This window comes from Nyctibius grandis, chromosome 20 (assembly GCF_013368605.1).
Source record: "Nyctibius grandis isolate bNycGra1 chromosome 20, bNycGra1.pri, whole genome shotgun sequence".
Classification (NCBI taxonomy): domain Eukaryota; kingdom Metazoa; phylum Chordata; class Aves; order Nyctibiiformes; family Nyctibiidae; genus Nyctibius; species Nyctibius grandis.
Genome location: NC_090677.1, coordinates 3,740,838 through 3,763,111, shown reverse-complemented (window position 1 = coordinate 3,763,111; position 22,274 = coordinate 3,740,838). Strand labels below are relative to the sequence as shown.

General features: G+C 55.9%; 1 protein-coding gene across 1 annotated transcript; it reads right to left on the bottom strand.

Moving 5' to 3' along the window:
• Positions 1–532: 532 nt before the first annotated feature.
• Positions 533–22,085, bottom strand: PALD1 (phosphatase domain containing paladin 1). The gene is made up of 20 exons (XM_068416584.1): positions 21,992–22,085; positions 14,914–15,111; positions 14,703–14,805; positions 14,347–14,526; positions 14,102–14,266; positions 13,823–13,983; positions 13,575–13,650; positions 12,309–12,457; positions 12,126–12,222; positions 11,909–12,013; positions 9,489–9,584; positions 9,153–9,287; positions 8,432–8,548; positions 8,166–8,345; positions 7,338–7,535; positions 6,884–7,024; positions 6,391–6,462; positions 6,089–6,229; positions 1,972–2,127; positions 533–847 (listed from the first exon to the last, which is right to left on the bottom strand). The coding sequence occupies exons 2-20, from the start codon at positions 15,099–15,101 to the stop codon at positions 698–700; spliced, it is 2,610 nt and encodes an 869-aa protein (XP_068272685.1). The 5' UTR covers positions 15,102–15,111; positions 21,992–22,085; the 3' UTR covers positions 533–697.
• Between the last annotated feature and the right edge of the window lie 189 nt (positions 22,086–22,274).

Here is a 22,274-nt window from a genome sequence, read left to right as displayed (position 1 = left end):
CAATTAAAAACCCTGCTTAATTAAGTCGGGGCTATTAGGCAGGACTTCCAAGGGTTGCTGGTGGGGGCAGGAGAAGGGGCTGGGTTTGCAGCCTGAAAGCAAGGAGCCCACAGGTAATTCCTTTAGTAAGGCAGAATGAATGGAGACAGACTGTACTGCGAGGATGGAGAGGTAATTAAAAAGGAAATCCATTAAAAAGAAAACGAAGAGGAAAAAATAGCATCAACAGGCTCCAGATATATGTATATATATGCACATAGAGCCATAAATATATATCTCTGTGTGCATATATATGCATACATACATATATTTTTATGTGTGTATATATATTTCTGTATCCATGCATACACATGTGTGTATATAAATATACACATTTGTGTGTTTCTGCTGCGTGGGTTTAGGGAGAAAGAGAGGATGGATCCCAAACCCAGGCGCCAACGTCCCGACATTTCAGAGCTGCTTTTCACATCACACCCCACTCGCAACCAAGCACCCCTCTAAAAGGATCGTTTTCTATTTTTTTTTTTAATTTACAATATTTTTATTGCGTCCAAAAGAACCCCAGCAATTCTCCCCCTTCTAAGGCAGTTCGGGGGCTCGCCCCTCCCTCCCCACACCCTCAGTTTTTGGGAAAACAGTCTTTTTCCTCTGCCCCCCGCTAACAGAAAGCAGCGGGGGGGGCCCCCAAACCCCAACCCTACACGAAGTCCCCGCGGAAGGGGCGGGAGGTGGCCCCCTGCGCCTGCCAGCGGCCCCGCAGCGTGCACAGGGGCTTGCCCTCCAGGCTCTCCAGCTCGGGGAAGCCCAGCTGGTTCAGGACCTCGTAGACCCCGGCCACCGCCGCCACCTGAAAGCAGAAGGAGAAGAAAGATGTAACTCCCCCCGCTCACCTCGACATCCTCAGGATGCTTTTGCCACCTCCCAGGTGATGTGTGGGAAGATGCTCAGCATCCCCCCCCATATCCAGGTACCCACCCCGCTCCCGCAGCCCCCCAGCTTTCCTCCAGCCACGGTTTGTACATTTTATAAGCCGTTTCCTTGCTGCCGGGGTCAGTCGTCGCAGGGTTTGTTGGCTTTGGCACCCTTCTGCCAAAAACCTACAATGGTGCCTTGTTTTTGCGAAAAATGCAGGGATTATGCGGCGGGAAGGGGCGCTTTGGGGGTCAAAGGCTCCTTGGAGCTGCAGGTTGGGGGTATTTCCCCTTCTCCAGCAACCAGGGGGACAGGAGATGATGTAAACCCACACGTTAAAGATGCAGCCTTAAAGAGATGCAGCCTTAAAGATGCAGCATTGAGGATGCAGCTTCGCGCCACGCAAACCCCGGGAGAGAAAAACTAATCTCTGCATCATCATAAAAATAATTCAAAATAATAAAAAGCAGAAATTATGGAGAATTCGGGGTGTCTCACCCACTCCCTATTCCACTTTTTCAGCTGACTCCCAGTTCTCTCGGACGCCTGGTGCCAGCATCCCCATCTCCCCAGGGCCTCCGTCCCTGCGCCACCAGGCAAGGCAAAGCGGGGCTGCTTTTAATTATCCTTTCCTTTCACTCCCCCAACGCCTTTGGCTGAGATGTTGTATTTTTAATATGCTGCCAAGAGACTAGAGGTGGGTTTGGGTGCAAGGAAAGCCAGCCAAGCTAACCAAGGCAGGTGGGGGCGGTTGGCTGGTGGCCTCCCAGCCCCAGATAAGGCAGTCACAATCACCAGATCAAAATAAAACCCTGGGAAACTCAAAAGAGGGGAAAAGGGCAGGTTTGGGGTGGGATGCTACCCATCTCCAGCGACCTGCCTGGCTTTTCCTGAGAGCAACCATCCCGGCGAGATGGGAGCTCACTGGGAGTGAAGTGATGTCCCCAACACCCATTCAAAAATCATATATAAAATAAAAAAGGGGTTTTTCTTCGCAGCACCCTGTAAATATGAGGCGGAGCAAGGGCTCGCTGGCGGCTCAGGCAGGGGAAGCCTCACCTCGCGCATCCAGAGGCTGAAGGGCCGCTGCCAGGAGTCCTTCTTCTCCAGATGCAGGTAGGCGTTGAAGAGGACCAGGTAGATGTAGCGCTCCAGGTACTGAAGGCTCCTCAGCCGCAGCGCCCGCCTCTCCTTCTCATCCTTGCCCGACCTCCCCTGGAAGGAGTGAGAAAGCGGCTGAGGTGGTACCCACCGCGGGAGAGCGTCCAAGGCTCCTGCACCCCCAGTCCTCATCCGCAGTCCTGCTCGCCATCCCACGTGAGAAGCTGGGTGGTGAAGGACCCACGAGGACCTCATGTGCTAAGGAAAAGCCACATCACAGAATCACAGAATCAGTCAGGTTGGAAGAGCCCTCTGGGATCATCAAGTCCAACCATTGCCCTGACACCACCATGGCAACTAGACCATGGCACTAAGTGCCATGTCCAGTCTTTTCTTAAACACGTCAAGAGATGGTGACTCCACCACCTCCCTGGGCAGCCCCTTCCAATGGCTAATGACCCTTGCTGAGAAGAAATGCTTCCTAATGTCCAACCTGAACCTCCCCTGCCGAAGCTTGAGGCTGTGTCCTCTTGTGCTATTGCGAGTTGCCTGGGAGAAGAGGCCGACTCCCACTCCACTACAACCTCCCTTCAGGTAGTTGTAGACTGCACTAAGGTCACCTCTGAGCCTCCTCTTCTCCAGGCTGAACAACCCCAGCTCCCTCAGCCATTCCTCGTAGGTCATACAAGCATATATAGTGCTCCTCAGCATCCCTCCGACCCCGTTATCCCCCAGCCCAGCCTCCGGCCGAGGAGGGAGGACCACTTTGGGGACAAAAACAAGCGCATCCTTCCAGCCCACTCCTGCTGCGGCTTGGCACCCCAAGCTCTCCATCACCGTGTGGTTTCCAGCATATAAAACCCTTCCCCTTCACACCTCAAAAATAGACGAGGGGTTGCTAAATGCATGGGGGGGGGGGGTGTGCCCAGGAGGTAGGAATAGATGCCCGGGTGCGAACCGTAACCGAAACCGTGAGCTCCTGGACTGCAAAGCATTTCCCCGGGGTAAAAACGTCCTTTTCCAGCATCATTTGGGATTCAGGACACTCCAAAGAGCAGCAATTCCACCTGCAGGCTTTGAAAAACGGGCTTTGTTCGACCCATTTCTACCCTTTTTTACACTGGGCAAGCGGCTCTGCCCTTGGAAAAGGCGTCTCCTCCATGCATTTGCAGAGAGCAGATCCTATTATGCTGTTATTTATCGTGTTATTAACATCATCCTATTTATTTTTTATTATATTATCCTATTATTTATAATTTTATTATATTATTGTATTTAAATTTTACTATATCGTCTTATTGTTTATCATTTTATTATCTTATTATTCCTCTTTTCTCCTATTATTTCTTAGTTTTTTCTATTCTCCTATTTTTCCCTCCCAGTTAGGGGCGGGAAAGGGTAGGAATAAACCAAAGCAAGTACCAGAACACTTTTTCCTTCCTTCCTGCAAATCATCTCCCAACAAGCTACAAAAAAAACCCAAAGCAGCATCAGCCCCGGGCGTGCAGCACCCATCCCATAACGCTGCTAGTTCACCTAAATCCCACGTTTCCCTAAACACTAACCACGGCTTAATTAAAAGTCTGTTAGGGTAATGCCCAGACTATATAATTCCTGTAATTCCCTTCTTCAAGCTGCCCGTCTTTGGGGGAAAAAAAAAAAAAAATATATATATATATATAAAAATAAAAATTAAAGCATTTGCATATGCATTCCCCCAGCCTACAGACAGCAGCGAGGTTGGGGGTCTATTCGGGGTATTCGTTAGCATGGGAGGTTAATTTGCTCTACAGCAGCAAAGCACACAACAAAGTAGGTGAGACTTCCCAGCGGCCACGTGGCCACCTCCTCATAATGCATGAAGGGGAGGAAAAATAAAATAAAGTTAAAATAAAAAAATAAAAATTAAAATGAAAATGAAATAAAAGAAATAAAAAATAATATAAGAAAAAAATAAGAAAAAAAGGAAAAAGGAAAAAGGAAAAAAGAAAAAAGAAAAAAGAAAAAAGAAAAAGGAAAAAGGAAAAAGGAAAAAGGAAAAAGGAAAAAGGAAAAAGGAAAAAGGAAAAAGGAAAAAGGAAAAAGGAAAAAGGAAAAAGGAAAAAGGAAAAAGGAAAAAGGAAAAAGGAAAGAGGAAAGAGGAAAGAAAGAGGAAAGAGAGAGTAAAGAGAGAGGAAAGAGAGAGGAAAGAGAGAGGAAAGAAAGAGGAAAGAAAGAGGAAAGAATAGAAAAAATAGAAAGAATAGAAAGAATAGAAAGAATAGAAAAAATTAAGAAAAAATTAAGAAAAAATTAAGAAAAAATTAAGAAAAAATTAAGAAAAAATTAAGAAAAAAATAAGAAAAAAATAAGAAAAAAATAAGAAAAAAATAAGAAACAATTAAAAAGCAGAAAAAAGCAGAAAAAAGCAGAAAAAAGCAGAAAAAAGCAGAAAAAAGCAGAAAAAAGCAGAAAAAAGCAGAAAAAAGCAGAAAAAAGCAAGAAGAAAAAAGGTAAGAAAAAAGATAGATATAAGAAAAAAGATAGATATAAGAAAAAAGATAGATATAAGAAAAAAAAGAAAAAATAATAAGAAAATAAGATAAAAATAAAATAACTTATCTCCAATAATTTGCTATTGCTGTAAATATTCAGTCCCCAGCAGCTCAGCTCACCCCACAGAGCTCAGGTTTTCTCTCCCAGCCCCAAAAAACCACAAAGGCCCCCACAAACCAAGAGGCGAACACCCCGGGAGCTGTGGATGTTATCGAGTGATTAAACCCTTTGGCTTTTCTTCCCCCAGCCAACGGTTCGCAGCCACCAATTGAGAACAGAGGTGGATGGCAGCTGCGGGCAAGGGCATCGCTGGTGGGGACGGGGGTCGATCCAGCCTGGGCAGGGACGATGGCGAGCCCCGAGAACAGGAAAAATAGTGAAATAGATGCACAGCTTAAAAAAACCAAACCCAAATGTAAAAAAATTATCCTTTCCCCCCTCATCAGCTGTGCAGAAGCTCCCCCAACACCCGGCTGCGGCCCACGGGCTCGGCTGGCCATGGGGTGCCTCCTGTGTGGGCACGGATGGGTCCCCTTGGCGAGGATGGGTCCCCTTGCCAAGGATGGAGGAGCCGGAGGAGCCTTTGGGGCTGGGAGCGGAGCGGGACGGACCAGCCCTGCCCTCTGCCGGCTGCGGGGCCAGAGGGATGGGATGTGGGATGGTGCTGGACAGGCGGGATGCTGGGGGGATGTGGGATGGTGTGGGATGCAGGGCAGTGCCAGATGGGTGGGATGCAGGATGTTGGGTGGGATGCGGGATGGCACCGGGCAGGCGGGATGCAGGATGGGATGTGGGATGCTGGGTGGGATGTGGGATGGCACCGTACAGGTGGGATGCTGGGTGGGATGAGGGATGCAGGATGGGATGCAGGATGGGATGTGGGATGGCACTGGACAGGCAGGATGAAGGATGGGATGTGGGATGCTGGGTGGGATGAGGGATGCAGGATGGGATGCGGGATGCTGGGTGGGATGAGGGATGCAGGATGGGATGCGGGATGCTGGGTGGGATGAGGGATGCAGGATGGGATGCGGGATGCTGGGTGGGATGAGGGATGCAGGATGGGATGCGGGATGCTGGGTGGGATGAGGGATGCAGGATGGGATGAGGGATGCAGGATGGGATGCGGGATGCTGGGTGGGATGAGGGATGCAGGATGGGATGAGGGATGGGATGTGGGATGGCACCGGACAGGCAGGATGAAGGATGGGATGAGGGATGGCATCAGGCAGGCAGGATGCTGGGTGGGATGTGGGATGGCACCAGGCAGGCAGGATGCTGGGTGGGATGCAGGTTGGCACCTAACAGGTGGGATGTGGGATGGGATGTGGGACAGCACAGGATGCGACACGGCACTGGGTGACCATGCGTAAAGGAGCCCTGGCACCTCTCTGGTGACACACCAGAACGCTTCAGCCCAGGAAACCATCCAGCTTCAGCGGGGCTGGTCCCACAGCCCAGCTGCGCTCTCTGGGACAGGGCACAACGGACGCGTGCGGCCCCGTGCCGGTGGGGCAGAGGGCACGGAGGTGCCGCTCACCTGTCGGTAGGTGCAGATGATGATTTCTCGGAGGTGGTAGTGCATGGGCGTCATGGTCTCGCTGACGGTGTCCAGGGCCATGTCCACTTCCTTCTTCATGCGGTGACCGTCGGGCAGGAGCTGGACCACCTTCATCACCACCTGGAGCATGGGCAGAAGCGGCAGGGGCTTCACCAGGTGCCTCCTCGCCTTACCCTGACTGCTCCCTCCCTGCCCAGGAGAGGACCCGGCCCCTCCAAACAAGGCAGCAAAGAGAGGGTTCAGTGGGGGATCCTAAAACAGAGTGAGGCTCAAGGACTCACCTCGAACTCCCCTTTGGTGTACTTGGCGTCAGGCACGCTCACGATTTCCTCCTCGCTCATCTCGGGCATGCCCTGGGGCAGTCAGAGAGGGACGGGTTGTTAGGGGCTGCACAGCCCCATCCCCACTGCCCAACAGCTGAGCAGAAAAGCAGACCCCAAACCCAACCCACCAGCACCCCAGGCATCCTCCACCTCCCCTCTGCCTGGGCACCAAAGACCAAAATACCCCCACCAGCAAGGAGGTCTCCTGCCCTTAACCCTTGGTCCTGAGGTGGGAGCTCTCGGGAAGAGGGTAAAGGCTCACCAGGGATGAACCCACGCTTCTCCTGGAGCTCACTGGGGGCTACAAATGGGTCCTGCATCCCCCGCAGCCCACCCTGGCCCTCCCAACGCTCCTTTTAACCCTCCCACTGTGCCACGGCCGCCGCGGGCTGTGCCGAGCTTCCCCAGCAGCCCCCGCTCCAGCCTGACCCCCCCAGACCCCAGTACCCACGTTGAAGTGCCAGAGGGTGAGGACAGCGATGACCATGGCCATGGTGGTCCTGCCCCGGCCGCTGGAGCAGTTGAAGACGAAGGCTGCCTGCGAGTCCTCGGCCAGGGCGCTCTTCATCACCTCCAGCAGCCGGTCAAAGTCCTGCCGGGAGCAGAGCCGCGAGGGTTTATGGGTGCAGCCCACCTCTCTTCCCCACCATGGGATCCCCTTTGGCCAGCAGCCTCCAGGCTAAAATCCCCATCTCCTCACTGCACGCGCCAGACCCAGCCCAGCAGCCTCCTCTCCATCCCAGCTGGGTGAAGGCACCCAGGGTCTCCACGCAGCACCTCCTGGGTGACCTCTGGGCACACCACCATAGTCCTGGGGCTGGGTGGCACCGAGCACCACCATTCACCCCACAGCAGCAGGGATGGCTGGGGAAGGAGGTGGCAGCACCGTCCCACGCCCCGGGTACCTGCTCCTTGGGAGCGCAGAAGTCGGGGATGGGGATGCGGTGGTAGGTCAGCCCCTGGCAGGCGTTCTTCTGCTGGCTGAATATCTCCTGCGTGGTCAGGCAGCTCTTGAACAGCTTCATCTGCTTCTCCGCCTCCAGGTACACCTCCAGCCACTTCTGGCACTTCAGCAGGTCGCCCTTCAGGGTGGCCTCTAGTTTCTGCAGGGGATGGAGAAACCCTCACCGTAAAACCCGCTCCTCTTCGTTTTTTTCAGGATTTTAATTGCAGATGCAGCTGACCCCCCTCTCAAACACCCTGCAGCCAACGCAAAACCCCACACCACGTCCTGGCCACCGCTTCTGACTAGGACCATGCTTGATGGGAGCCTCAGGAGCATCATCTCCCACCACCCCAGGGAGCTCCTCCACATGGCCACGCTGTTATCCAAGTTCCTCTGCTGCCCATCTCCTCTGGAAACCCATCTGGGAACATCTGCTCTCCTTTCACCCTCACATTCAAGCCGTGCTATAAATTCTTTGGGGAAGGATCTCCGCTTTGCTCGGCCTTTGCCAACTCGTACACAGTGCCAGCAAAGCCAGGAGGACTCCTTTGGTTTTGCAGTAGGATAAAGAGCGTGTTGACCACCTGACTTTGCATCAGCTGGGCTGTCCCCAGCCCGCAGTGGACACAGAGGGCACCCGATACGACCACTGACCCTCATTGCCAAAAGAAAAAAACCCCAAAACAAGCAGCTGCAGGGGGTGAGGGACTATCAAAGCCTACGGACATCACCCACGAGGGGACCTGGGAGGGGGAGATCAGCCCTTCCCAGCTGGGCAGGAGCTCACCTCCAGCTGCTGTGGCGAAGCGACGGGCACAGGGATCAGCTCCTCGAGGTGCCCGGGCTCCCGCAGCGTGTAGATCTGCTCGTTGGCCTCCAGGACCGCTTCTTCCCGGAGGTTGATCCAGACGATGCGGGCGTGCTTCCTCTTGGCGTCCGTCAGGTACCGCAGGACGCTGCCCAGGGTCTAGGGGAAGGGGCAGCAAGGGTGAGGGGAGGGCTGGGAGCCTGTCGTGGGGCGGTCCTGCCTGCTACAGGGTGCGTGCCCCTCACCTTGGAGCTGGGCTGCGCCGTCCCGTAGATGGGCATCTTGGGCACCCGTCGGAAGTTGGCCACGTTCATCTCCTTGGCGGTGCTCAGCACGTCCGGGCAGAAGCGTTCATCCGCCACCTGCAACGGAGCAAAGCCCAGGTAAGGGGTGCACCCCCCGGCATTGCAGCTGCCCCCTCCCACCCATGGGTTTGCAGGGGGGTCTCAGCACACCACAACCTCTCACTCATGGTCCCCGCTCAGCAGAAGTCCCCAAATCCATCCAACACCAGCAAGTCGGTGCTCAAAGCCACACGGCTGCATTTCAAAGGTGGGAGATGCTCTTCTTGCAGCAAGACCGTGCCAAAGCAGCAGCAAGGCACCGACAGCTCTGGCCTCCTTCGCCCCACCACAGCCACCCAGGAGCACCAGGAAAGGTGAAGCTGCTGCTAGGCTAGAACTCTGGCTCATGTCATGGGGTGCTCCAGCATCCCGGTACCCAGGATCTCCAGCCACACGCCCATCCTTGCTGAGGATGCAGGCAGGACGTGGACCAGAGACCTCAACCCAGACCTGGAGACCCCAACAGGGACCTGGAGACCCCAAGACTCAACATCTGCCCTACAACAGGGAAACCCCTCGCTTCTCCCAACTCTCTGAGGGTGAGCATCCCAGGAAGGTGCCGTTCACAGGGGATGACGAGGAGCCACCAGCCTCATCCCTACATCCAAGGATGGGTACTCACCAGCACTCGCGTCCCCTTGGTGATGATATCCCCGGTGACGGTGAGCTCCGAGGAGTTCATGTCCGCCTGCAGCCGGTAAAGCTCGGGGTGCCGACACATCCACCTGCTGAAGCTGAGGGCAAAGCCCAGGGGGTACTGCCGGTGGGGAGGGGGGGACGCGCTGTCAGCCTGGGCTCACACCCCTTGCCCAGACTCGACCCATGACCCCACCGAAGAAACCTTGGGAAACTCAGAGGTGGAGACCTCCTTCCCTCCCACTACATAAGGAAGCCAAAAAAAAAAAACAGCAAAGGAGGGTTTTTTGGGTTGGTGGGGGGTGTTTTCGGTTTTTTTTACCTGCTGATGAAGGTAGTAGTTGAAAGCAATCAAGTAGAAATAGCGTTCGAGGCTCTGCAAAGTCCTCTGGAGGAAATACTCTTTGGTGCTGCTGCCCTGCAAGCAAAGGCCAGGGGGATTCGTGACGCCCCATGTAGCTGGCTTAGGAGAGGCACAAGCAAGTAGCAAACAGGCCTGAGGCATATTTTTTTTAAGCAGCAGTTTTTTGGGGGGGAAACGAGGCAGAGGTACCATTTAAGCAGCTCGGAAGGTTTTTTTGTCTATTTACACTAACTTCACCAACCGCCTCCCGATGAGAAGGAAGAGGGGATGGGGACTACAAAACCCAATCTGGAATAGTATTTATGCTTTTTTTAATCTCTTTAAATGAAACATTTCCAAGTTTTCCATATTAAGTGATGCTTAAAGACATAAATTTGCCCAGAGAAGCTGTGGCTGCCCCCTCCCTGGCAGTGTTCAAGGCCAGGTTGGATGGGGCTTGGAGCAACCTGGTCTGGTGGAAGGTGTCCCTGCCCATGGCAGGAGGGTTGGAACTAGATGATCTCTAAGGTCCCTTCCAACCCAAACCATTCTATGATTATACGAAATTTGCATTTCAGCTCACACAAAACCTTCCCTTGAGCCCAAGGACACACCAGGAGCGGTTCCAATGTGACCCAAGGGGATACACTGCCCAGATGCTAACGGGACACTCAAACCCAAGGGGATGAGGGCTGGTTAACACAAGGTCCTGCCTCCACCCTGGCCACCTCCGTGGCCCTCGGCTGAGATGCTCGGGCAGTGGCATCCCTGGGGAGAGAGGTCCACGTGCCAGCGATGCCGCGGGTGGGATGCGGAGAGCCTGATGGAGACATCACCTCTGAGCCCCACGCTCCAGGTAACACCAGGAACAGCCAGGGACCTCTCTGGGACCCCCTCATCTGCCTTGAAAGCCCAGGACCTGCTCCAGGGTCAGCATCCTACAGGGGGGTGGCAGACCCCGAAATGAAGGGTGACACTCGGCAAACTTAAATAAGAGGAAGACGAGCTTATTAATTCGAGGCACAAGCCCCACGCCCCGTAACATCCCCCATTTCCAAGTGTCTCCTCGTTTCCTTCACGCCCAGGAGCACCCTGATGCCCGTGTATCTGGCTTCAAGCAAGCTCTCCTCCTCCTCATCTTCAAATCAACCCGCAACGCCAGCGAAGGAGCACGCGGCACGGGATCCACGAGCACCCCAGGCTCCGATGGAAAACCCTATAGGATGAGGTTGTACGTGTACGGGTTTTGCACATCTCTGACATTACGTGGCTGACTTGTGAATATTTACTTGTCCTCCACGAGAAGAATCCGGCCCGCTGTCATTTATCACGAGGCAGGGCAGCGGGTTTTTGCTCTGGAAACTCAAAACAAAGCCTATGAGGACGGAGCCATGCCGGGTTTTTGCTGCAGGAGCAGCAATTCCACCCCAGAGGTTGGGTTCCTGCAATAAAACCCAGCCCTGCGCCCTCACCCAAGGGAAATCTCTTAATATTCCCCTTAAATAGGCTTGGGATGAAAAGGGGGGACGATCTGCTCGCCGTGGAGAGCTGGGTACCGCGGGGGTCCGGCTGCGGCGCAGCATCCCACGGTGGGATGCACCTACCCCTGCATCGCCATCACTTGGGGGCTTAAATCTCCTCTTTTGCCCCCCAACACAGGGCAGAAACCCACAGTCCAGCGCAAGATCACTCCTCCGAGCCCAGAAAAGCCCTTCCTCTCCCCAAAAGCAAGCGGGGCTCTGACGGCTCACCCGGCAAAGCCCCCCGGTACCACCTGCAGCCCCTCTCCCCTCTTCATCCTCCCCGCCCCAGCACATTTTCCTGGCCCCTCGCCACTGTTTAAACCTGCTCTCGCTCCACGCAGGCTTCAAATAAACACTCCTCGTCGCTAATTTACGGCAGTCCCCCCCTCCCCGGGCGTCGAAGATGACATAGAGCAGCCTTCCTCAGCGGGGAAGAGTCGGGGAAAGGTTTTGAGGCAGTGGGAAAACCCTCTGCTCCGTGCCCAAGCTATATGAGAGAACTTCTGCCATCACACGAGCAGCACCGAACACACCCAAACCCACCCTAAAAAGAGGGTAAAATTGGGGGGTTGCCACTAACCAGGGCACAGGATATTATTTGCCCCCGAGGTCATCTACCAGAAGTAGCAGCGAAGGGCAAAACAGCCTAGAGCTTTCCCCTAAATCCTAGCCTGCTCCGTTTTATGGCTCTTAATTGAGAAAAAAAAAGAGAAGCTCCACAACCTTCCAGGTTCCACGTCCCTGGGAAATTTCCAGCTCACAGGAAGCTTCGGATTTCCAGAATTTACATTCTTCTCATCCCCGTGCAAAAAAAACAGCTCGATAAATCATCCCACAAAGGCAGCTTGCATCCGAGCCACCCTCTCATCCCCGTACCTGGATCTGATAGTCCTCCCCGATCCCTTCCAGCTTCTTCTTGTACTCGTAGATGGCTTCCTTCATGTCATGCATCTCCGAGCAGGAGGCGATGGCACCGTCCACCTGGCGAGGAGCAAGCGGAGAACAGCTCAGCGAGCCCTGGATCCGGGGGGGGGGAACCTGAGCTCGTCCCCTCCCACCCACCCCACCGAGGGTCTCGCCGGCACCCCCTTACCTCCTCAACTATCTGCTGGCCTTTGGGGACCATCTCAATGAAGGTCTGGATGACCCGAAGCCTGTCCCTGGGAGATGTTTTAGGCGGGTGGGGGAGGCTGGTGGGGGAGAAGAGGGAGATCAAACCAGCTCCAGGGGCATGGACATCCCCCCCTGCCCCGGTCCCGGGGGCTGCCCCACTTACTCGGGCTTCTGGGTGGCTCCTCGGTGGTGGTGGAGGACGAGCGTGCCCATGGCCATGGCCAGGTTGGTCCTGCCCACGCCGGTCTGGCAGCCGAAGAGCAGCGCCGGCGGGGGTCTGCCGGGGTCCCGCAGCAGTAGGCTGGGGCTCTCCTAGGAGGGAGGGACACAGGGATGGGGACCACAGGGGCACCCAGGAGAACCAGCTCTGCCACTGCAACGGCCGGGGTGGAGGTGACGGCCCTGCCTGGGCACAGAGGGGTGGGTGGCATCTCCCCTTTGATGGATGGAACAGGACAGCACAACAGGCGGTCCATCCACTGCGTCCCCATGCCCTCCCCAGCTGCCGTCAGACGCTGGCCTGTCCACTCCACCCGAGATGTTCCCACCACCAGTCCCCAAGCTGCTGAGATGAAAACTCCCAGGCTAAAAAAAACAAAGAGAAGCCCTGCCATTGAAAGCCTTTGCACCAAACCCAGACCATTTTTCCCCAAGCCTTTTAGGGAAGAGCCACCCATGCGGGGATGCTGGGAGGTGGCAACGGATGGTCACCTCCAGCCAGGAGCAGGGACAAGCAGCTGGACAACGCAGACTTCTCCAGCTGGGTCTACAGCAATGGGAACAGGATGCAACCACTTCAAGAAAGATGTTGAGGTGTTGAAGTGACTCCAGAGGAGGGCGACCAAGCTGGTGAAGGGTCTGCAGGGTCTGACCTATGAGGAACGGCTGAGGGAGCTGGGGTTGTTTAGCTTGGAGAAGAGGAGGCTCAGAGGTGACGTTATTGCAGTCTACAACTACCTGAAGGGAGGTTGTAGTGAAGTGGGAGTTGGCCTCTTCTCCCAGGCAACTAGTGATAGGACAAGAGGACACAGCCTCAAGCTTCGCCAGGGGAGGTTCAGGTTGGACATTAGGAAGCATTTCTTCTCAGCAAGGGTCATTAGACATTGGAAGGGGCTGCCCAGGAGGTGGTGGAGTCACCATCTCTGGAGGTGTTTAAGAAAAGACTGGACATGGCACTTAGTGCCATGGTCTAGTTGCCATGGTGGTGTCAGGGCAATGGTTGGACTCGATGATCCCAGAGGGCTCTTCCAACCTGGTTGACTCTGTGATTCTGTATGATTCTGAATCCCTTAATGGGCAACATCAAGCCAAAAGCAGGAGGAGATGTTCTCAGGGAGTCACACACCCCAACATGGCACCCTTGCTCAGGCGCAGGAGCAAACCCCAACCCAACGTAGCCCTGCAGACCAGGCGCTTTTGCTTGGCTTACCCTGAGGAAGCGGATGAAAGCGTCGAACTGCTCCTCCAAAGGGGCTCTCTCGGCGGGCAGGGGCAGCCGGTGGTATCTGCCGGGCACGGGGACAGCCCTCGTTAGGAGGACAGGGCTGTGGCGGGGCTTCGTCCCCCACTGTTGTGGAGGACACATGGCTTAAGGGGGTATCAAGAGGAAAGGCAGCCCAGCTTGCAAAAGCAAAGCCACCAACCACATGTGAGGAGGAGGAGGAGGAAGGGCAGCACCTGTAGGAGGGCAGGAGAAAGACGGGTCTGCGGTAGACCTCCTCCGTCACCTGGATGTCCTCCTCACACTGCACCCGCACGGCGTGGGGCTCATCCCGCAGGCGCTCGATGTCGTTGTAGACGTAGTAGACGCTCTCGCTCAGCTGTGCGAAGTCGTGGATCTAGTGGAGAAGGGGACCGCCGTCACCATGGGGCGCCCACCACCTCCAACAACCCCTCCGCTTCATCTTCAGCACCCCGTCATCGCTGGGCTGACGACCGCCTCCCAGCCCACCTCACCTCCTTACGGATGGCCAGCTCCAGGCTCTCCGCCCGCAGCCCTCGCTGAAGGCACTGCAGGTTCTCGTGCAGGTTCTCCTTGCCCCGGGGGGTGTAGGACACAAAGTCCCCCTCCAACCGCAGGAAGACCACGGGTTCCTCGCGGACGCAGAAGAAGACGTACTCCTGCGAAGAGTGGAGGAGAGGCTGCCCAAAAAAAGCTCTCTTGCCTTTTTCCACCCCAATTTCCACCGTTCCCAACCAACCTTGTGGCCCTCTCTCTGCAGCTTCTGCAGCACGAGCTTGAAGCCGTTGAGGGTGGGTTGCCCCATGCCGAACACAGCGTAACCTCCTTTGGCTTGTCGGAAATTGGGAGCGCCGCAGCTGCCAGTAGTGTTCAAGACGTCTAATTTGCCGTATACGTCCCTGACCATGAAATATTTCCCCTGCCAAAAGAGATGGGCAGAGAGAAGATGGGGAATGAGTGGATTTGAGCAAGTAGGCTTGAACGCCGCTGGGAAGAAAAGCGGCTTGTTCTTGGAGATCTTCAAAATTAGTCCCAAAAACCCTCGAGGTCTCCAAAACCGAAGTGGGTTTGGCACGGGGCGGTGGTGACACTCACCTGCACAAGGTAGTGTTCCAGCGTGGCCTCAGAAATGCGTCCCACCGTGTAGTTGGCCTTCAGCAGGTCATCGTGGATCTGGAACTCCTCCCTGCAGTTGTACCTGCAAGAGCCACGTGCGGGCAGTTAAAGGCAAAAAAAAAGCAATATTTAGGGAAGAGGGTGCAGAAAAACAGAGGTCTGGAGTTGCAAGAGGCTGCCGAGGACTTACGTGATGACCACGGGCGCCACTTTGTTGGTGATGATGGACTTGGCCTTGCTGTTGTGGAGCCCCAGGGTCTGGAAGGAGTGGATGCTGAGGGAGTGCTGGTCCTCCATGCTGCCGTCGCCCGGCGCCCCGCTCTCCGGGGGGGATGCCGAGACCGCCTGCTGCGCCGCGCTGGCCGTCGTACCCATCATCCGCGGGCGGCTGCGCCGGGACACAACGGCGGGGAAAAGGAGGAGGGAGGGAGGGAGAAGGGAGGAGGAGGAATTTTTTGTCAGCTGCTCCTGTTTTAGGATGGGAAAATCCTCAACAGCCGGCAAGGAGTGACCCATCTGGGAAGAAAAACGTTAACCCAGCCCTTTCCCTCCTGCTCCTGCAATGGGTTTTCTTCCATGTGGCTCCCTCCATCCAGGAGGGTCCTGACCCTGAGCAGCCAAAAAGAAGGGGAAAAAGAAGGCAAAACGCCGGATCCGGTGCCCCAAAATGTGCTGAGGCAGCAGATGGCACCGCGGAGGGACCCAGCAGCACAGCCCTTAGCCTCATCCTCTGCTCATCCTCATCCCAGCACCCGTGAACCACTCCAGGGTCCCTCTCCAGGCGGAAAAAGCTTGTACACCAAGTAACTGCTACTAGATATTTAGGAATTTGGGATTTAGGAGCTCCCCAGCGAGGCTCGGGGAGGTCGCTCCCTGGTCCGGGCTGCGCACACGCGTGTCGACGCATGTGCGAGCAAAGGAGGAGCCAGGGGAGGGCTGTGGAGTGCCCAGATGTGATTTGGCAGCCTGCGAAGTTGTGGGTGGCAGCGAGGAGGAAAGGAGCTCCCCGCACAGCAACACATAACGCTGAGAAACCCCCTCGATCACACCAGAGGCCCCTCGAAGCAGAGGGACGAGGGGTTTCCTCCAGCTATTAATGAGCAAACCTGAAAGCTGTGGTTATTCCCACACCGTGGGAGAGCACCCTTTCCCCCAGGGCAGGTGGGGCACCCCAAAAGCAGACCCCATCCCCAGGGAGCTCATCCCTAGAGAGGGATGAAAGCAGCAGGGCCAGCCCAGGAGCATCCTGCCACACTCGAGCGGTCCGGGACAATACGCCGACTGTCTGCGCCAGCTAGGGCAGGATCCTGGCAACCAAATGAAGGGAGAGATGACAACGGGGTAGCCTGGAAGAAAACAAATTCAAAACCCTCTGCCCACCCCTGTAAAATCTCCTTTGTACCGATGCTGCACGGGGAATAACCCTGGCAGCACCCAAAGGGGGACGGTACCTGCTCGGCGGTGATGGGAAACCAGGGGTGGCTTTAACCCAGCCCTACAAATGCTCTTGCTGCCTGGCGAGCAGCGCAGGGTGGGTCCCTCACCGCGGTCCCAGGGAATGCAAAGCCCCCAGCAGCTGCAAATGCTTCAAGGGAGGGGGAAAAGCCTCCGGAAAATGTGCTATTTCGAGACAGCCGTGCCCCGGCACAGATTTTTTTTCCCCTCCTCCCCATCTTCCTTCCCTCCTCTGAAGCAAACTTGTTGCTCTAGCGTGAATTTTCTGCACCATTAGGCAGCCTGGATTCTTTTACATGTGAGAGGAAGGGGGAAAAACAACCCCAAAACAACTGTTTCAGGCCAGTGCCATTTCTCCAAGTGGCCTTAATGCTTTTCTTTCACATAAACACTGTCGGGGCAAAAATAAAGCCAAAAAAAATATATATATATATAGAGGGAAGTTCCAAGTGTTTCAGGGGGTGTTGAGCCAGAATGTTTTGGGTTTTTTTTCCTTTATTTTGCTGAGAATCACCATCCCAATCCCTCTGGCTTTGCTCCAGCATCCCCACACCGGGGGATGGAGACCCAGCCCCCAACTTGCAGGCAGCTTCTGTATTCCCTTCATCCTTCTCCCCTGCCGTGGGGGCTGATTTACCTTCATCCCGTAAATCCCCCAGGGATCTTCTGGGGTTTGTTTGGGTTTTTTTTTGCCTGACAAACCACAACAGCAAATAAGAGACATAAAAGACGCCGGGCAGATTTAGAAACGGTCTTTCAAACCACAAAATGAATGGAGAGAGGAAATCACATTTCAGCTTGTTTCCCCGCCTCCCCTCCTCGCTGGGCAGGCAAAAAGCATCTTCTAGAAAAGCACTGAAATTACCCCAAACGGGTGCTCTGGGCAACCAGGGGAACTGCTCTCAAAAGCCACGGGAAGAGGGAAGTGCTGGTGTTACCCATATGGGAGCAGCTACTTACTGGTACGGCTGCATGCGATGGGAGGGGGTGGGCTTACACCCTCCCAGTGCCCAGCCTGCAAGCTGGGACACAAAATGGGATGGATGGGGGAGAAAAAACCCTCTCCTGGGAAACCAGATTGAATGATTGTGCTTGCAAACCCTCCCAAATATCGCTGCGGCGAGAAGAGATGCAATGGGGCCACCACCACAGGCTGGCAGGAGCCCGGGAGGGACCAGCCCACCAATATTAGTCCAAATATCAGGGTTTTTTTTTCCCCAAGAGTTGAACACAGCCAGCAAACACTAAGCAGGTGCTTAGGCAGGCAACTTACCCTTAAAAAAAAAAGGAGTTTTATTGTTTTACCTGTATTTTAAAGACCCTGCTGTATCTGGCGCCTCAAGATCTGAGTTATTCTCAAAAAAAACAACCAAGCTAGTGGGGCTTTGCTCTGTTTTCATGCCACTACGAGAAGTTAGGACGCTCAGAAGAGATCTGCAGAGATTTTATGATGGCTTTTGAGCCGGTTTTGAGCATCCCTTCCCCTGCACAACGCCGTATTTAGGGGTTGCCTTTCTAGGAGAGAGAGAGGATGCGAAGACAATCCCCCCCTGTACAGCATCTTTGCCTCCCGCCTGCATCCCCACCCCGGATAAACCCCAGAAATACCCTCCCAGGCAGCTCATCCTCTCACCACCACTCACAGCCCCAATATCGCCGAGCCCGGGGTGGATGGGGAACACCGGAGGAGCCGCAGACAGCACCAGGACGCTGCTCGAGCATCCCCAGAGATGCATCCCACATAAGTCACAACGACGCACGGTGCTCAGCCCCCCACCTCCCCGCGCCGTCCCTCTCCCGCAGGGTTATTCCCGCGCTCGGGAACCTGGCGAGGGCTCAAAGCCAGAGCAAACAATGGCCTAAATATAGCAGGGGGGCGGCTGGGCTGCAGCTGCAGGATGCATCTGCCCCCGGCCGCCGCGCTGAGGAGGAAGCGTGCACTTGCCCGGCCTCATTGTCAGCAGGAAATAAATCAAATAAATCTCCCTCTGTGCATCCTCAGGTTATTTTATATATATATATATATTTTTTTTTTAAATAAAAATGCAAAGCCCTTTGGGAACGAGCAGCCATCGCAGCATCCTCCTCACGCATCCATCCCTCCCCAGGGTGCAGAGCAGCCCTAGTAGCTTTTGGGCACCGAGCTGGCACGGATGCACCCACGAAGGACCAGGAGGGCACCCAGCACCGCTGGCCCAAGCAGGGATGCAGGAAACACCGCGATGGGCGGCAGGAAACCCAAGGGGCATCACTGAACACCGGAGGAAGCGCTGGAGCCGAGCCCCCCTCGCCCCAGCGTGCTCTTTAACCTTCTTTTTTAAAAAAAAAAAATTAAAAAAACAGTGGAAATAAAATAACACACAAACAGCAAGGCCTTTGGCGGTGGAGCCCATGAGATATCCCGGAGGAGAGGCCGCGTGGGAACCGGGCTCCTGGTGTTGCGGGTGATGCCGGAAGGAAGCAGCTTGGCTTCTTAAAAACAAAACAACATAATAAAACAAAAAGGAAAGGTGAGAAACAACATATCAAGCCGTGGTTTGTTCGAAACGTGTCGTTCGCCCGCCGAGCTGCGAGGGTGAAATAAGGCAAGGAAGCAACGTGACCCAAAAATGCCTTAAACTAACCCAAAAGCGCTTTGCACCAGAGAGGAAAAGGCTCTGCGAAGCCAACTCGCAGCAGACACCTCCGATTTTACAAGCCTCGAGCGTTTTAGTATTATTTTTTAAGCACACACAAGCAACCGCCCTCCATTCTCACGGGCTGCGGGCTCCTCGGAGAGCCAGCGCCGACGGCCAAAAATATAACTAAATCAGCAGCGTTTCCTAGAAAGTACAGAGGTATTTCTCAATCGGGCCGAGGTCGGGGCTGCCGATCCCCCCCACGCCCTCTGCTCCACCACCACCATCCTCCAAGGAGGAGGGGAAGGCATCAGCAGGATCCCAGATCCCAGTGGAAACACCAGAATAGGGAATCCGGCGTTTCACACCCCCTCCCCGATGTGTTCCTGCTTTTTCCTGCTTTTTGGCACAAAACCCAGCGCCACATCCCTGTCCTCCACGTGACCAACCCGCCTTGAGCTACTGGATTTAAAAGTCCTTACTCTGAGGTCAGGGAAAACTGTCTGAAATGGGGTGGGGCGAGAAAAAGAAGGAACCCAGACACGTCACCCCAAAAATGTGGGTGCGACAGAGGCGGCCACCGATGGGGAGGATGCTGGTACCCAGTGGGATGTACTGGGAATGGTACCCAGGCTGCAGCCCTGGCTCCCAAACCTGGTTTATGGTGATTTATTATTAATCAGAGGCGTCAAAGCTTCTTTGCTAAGCACAGTCTGGGCGATGCACATGAAGAATTAAGATATATGTGTTTAAGGCCAGGTTGGATGGGGCTCGGAGCAACCTGGTCTAGTGGAAGGTGTCCTTGCCTGTGGCAGGGGGTTTGGAACTAGATGATCTTTAAGGTCCCTTCCAACCCAAACCAGTCTGTGATTCTATGATATAACCACGTCTTGGCAGCAGGATGTTGCTTTTTCAGCTGAGCCCTCTCCGCTTTGCAGCGAGCCCACCTGTAACAGCCAGCACCAGCCCAGGTGCAGGATGCCTTTGGATGAGCAGCTCCCACACACACCCTCTCCCCTCCAAAAACCTCCTTTACTGCCCTTTTTAAAGCCTCCTCACAGGTCCCCTCGCGCATTGCACCGCTCTGGGCTGCTTTGCACGGGCAGGAGGCGGCTGGCGGGCACGCGGGAGACGGAAGCGTGGGGTTTTGTCAACGAGCATCGATGGAAAGAGGGACAAAGCCCTGATTTGCAAGCGCGGTGGTGCCACCAGCGGTTTCCAGCTCTGCGAGCATGCTTACTGAAGAGTTTTCCTTTCAATAGTGCAAAGAAAATTAAGAAAAAAAGCCATAAATGATGGAGATAAAGGGCAGGGGCATCTCTAAAGAGGAGACGGTCCGGCGGGGGAGCTTTCCTCCGACCCCAAACCCTCCCCAGCTCACCAGGAAGCACCACAGCCCCACAATTTGTCACCCCGTGCTATTCCCACTTTCTCCCCACAGAAGGTTTTGTGGCACGACCCCGTGCCGGCCGGCAGCGGAGGGGGTCCCCGAGGGTGGGGACCCACGAGCTCCCAACCCCGGGGAGGGCTCAGCGCCACGAGAAGCCCAGCCCAGGGCGTTTCGGGGAAGGCGAGGGCTATGATTTTGTGCTATTCATAGCTAACCACCGGCTCCCCTCCCGGGCGGCGAGGGGGAAGGCTGCCGGAGCAACGGGATGGCTCCGTTTACACGGAGGCTGCTTTTCAAAGTGGGGCTGCTGCAGGACCACACCTTTCACCCCTCTGCGCGCTCGGGGGGTTCGCATGTGGTAGCACACGGAGCTCGCCCACCTGGGTCCCCTTCTCCCCGCTCTCTTAGATAAAGTGAAATCAAGCAAATCCCAGAGGACTATTCGCTCACGACGGAGACCTGCCGCTTATTTTTAGGTTATTTTTAGGCTCCGTGTCATTCGTGCAAAGACATAATCACTTCCTGCCTTCCAGGAAGGAAATGTCCCACCGCCGCTGCCTGCACGCTGCCTGCCTGCCTGCTCGCTCCCTCCCCAGGCAACGCATGCCTGCCCGCTCCCAGCCCAGCCACCTCAAAACCCACCGCCCCCCCACCCCGCATCCAAGGGGGACTAACAGCAAGGACGCAGCGTGAGATGTCACAGGGAGAAGAGGTGGTGTTCACCCTCCCAGCACCAAGAGGAGCGATGCACCGGGGCAAGGGTAGAGGAAGGGCTGCGGAAAAGTCCGGCAGCCATAGGAAACGCAGCCTGGACGCAGTTTTAGGAAGCTTTCAGCCCCGACAGCTCAGTAAGAGCTGGCAGCCTTTCCTCCTAGGGCATCCTCCATGTCCCCGGGTGCCACGGCAGCGAGGGTGACTCCGTCCTGCGCCAGGCTCTGCGACGTACCCCACACGTACGTGCCAGTGGGAAACCCATCGCTGAGCGAGCCCAGGTTTCCTGCTCCTCCTGTGCTCCCCAAATGGGGGGCTGCGGAGCCAAACCCCACAACGGGATGCTCGCTGAGCAGGGAAGAGACTGCGGTTACATCTGCCCCTCTTCCTCCTCCATCTTCATCCTCCAGCTCCCCGTTTCAGAGCCTGCTCCCCAGATGGGTTTTGGGTGTGTAAAAGAGGCAGCTGAGGGATGCAAACCCCAAAACTCCCTTTGGGGCACTCGAGCCACAGCGGGCACGGCCGGTACCGGCAGACAACCCCACTGGGCACCCCACCTGGGTCAGCCTGCTGCGGGGCTGGCTTCCGAACAGCAAGAGGGAGAGAAAAACCCCTTTTAAATGGTAAACGGGGCTGCAAATGCAACAAGAGCTGGGAGGAGGCTGCGGGGCGGATGCTGGGCCTCCAAAGGAGTCACCCACCTATTTCCTAGAGGTTTGAAGCACAGCGATGGCTGCGGACAAACCCTCCTCGCTGGGCTTTGGGCACCTCACGCCCACCCTGGGGGGGCTGGAGCTCCCGGGGCAAAAGAAAGCTTCCTCCCATTTCCCTCCCACCCCAACATCCCCCTCCCCACGCACCCCACTGGGAAACGAACCTTTTCCCACGGGGAGGGGACGAGCAGGGGGAGCCAGTCCTGGGGTGCAGGGGGGATGCTCGGTCCCGGGGTGGGGGGGATGCCCGGTCCCGGGGAGGGGAGGGATGCTCGGTCCCGGAGCTGGGGGATGGCCGGTCCAGGGAGGAAGGGGGAGATGCTCGGTCCCGGGAGGAGGGGGGGGATGCTCGGTCCCGAGGAGCGGGGGTGAACGCGGTACCTGCGGGTGCTCCGGGCTCAGCTCCGGCTCCGGGCCGGCCGCGGCGGCGGGCGCGCCATGGGGGCGGCGGGTGCGGGGTGGTGGGAGCGGAGCCCCGCGGCCGCCCCGACCGCCGGAGCCTCGGCGGGGCGGTGGAAGGAGGCGGGGGCGGAGGAGGGGCAGCGGGGCCGCTCGGCCCCACGCCGCGCCCACCGGCTGCCGAGCACCGCCCCCCGCCCCGGGACGCACCCCCCCCCGGGCCCGCCCCTCCGCGCTGCCCCGGCACATCGCACCCCCCCGGGCA

Excerpts from the sequence above, each read along its gene's own strand:
- PALD1 (XM_068416584.1), bottom strand. The coding sequence starts at position 15,101 with ATGATGGGTACGACGGCCAGCGCGGCGCAGCAGGCGGTCTCGGCATCC. Across the intron at positions 14,267-14,346 it reads TGCAGAGAGAGGGCCACAAG|GAGTACGTCTTCTTCTGCGT; the intron begins GTTGGTTGGGAA and ends CACTCTTCGCAG. Across the intron at positions 2,128-6,088 it reads TCATCTGCACCTACCGACAG|GGGAGGTCGGGCAAGGATGA; the intron begins GTGAGCGGCACC and ends CACTCCTTCCAG.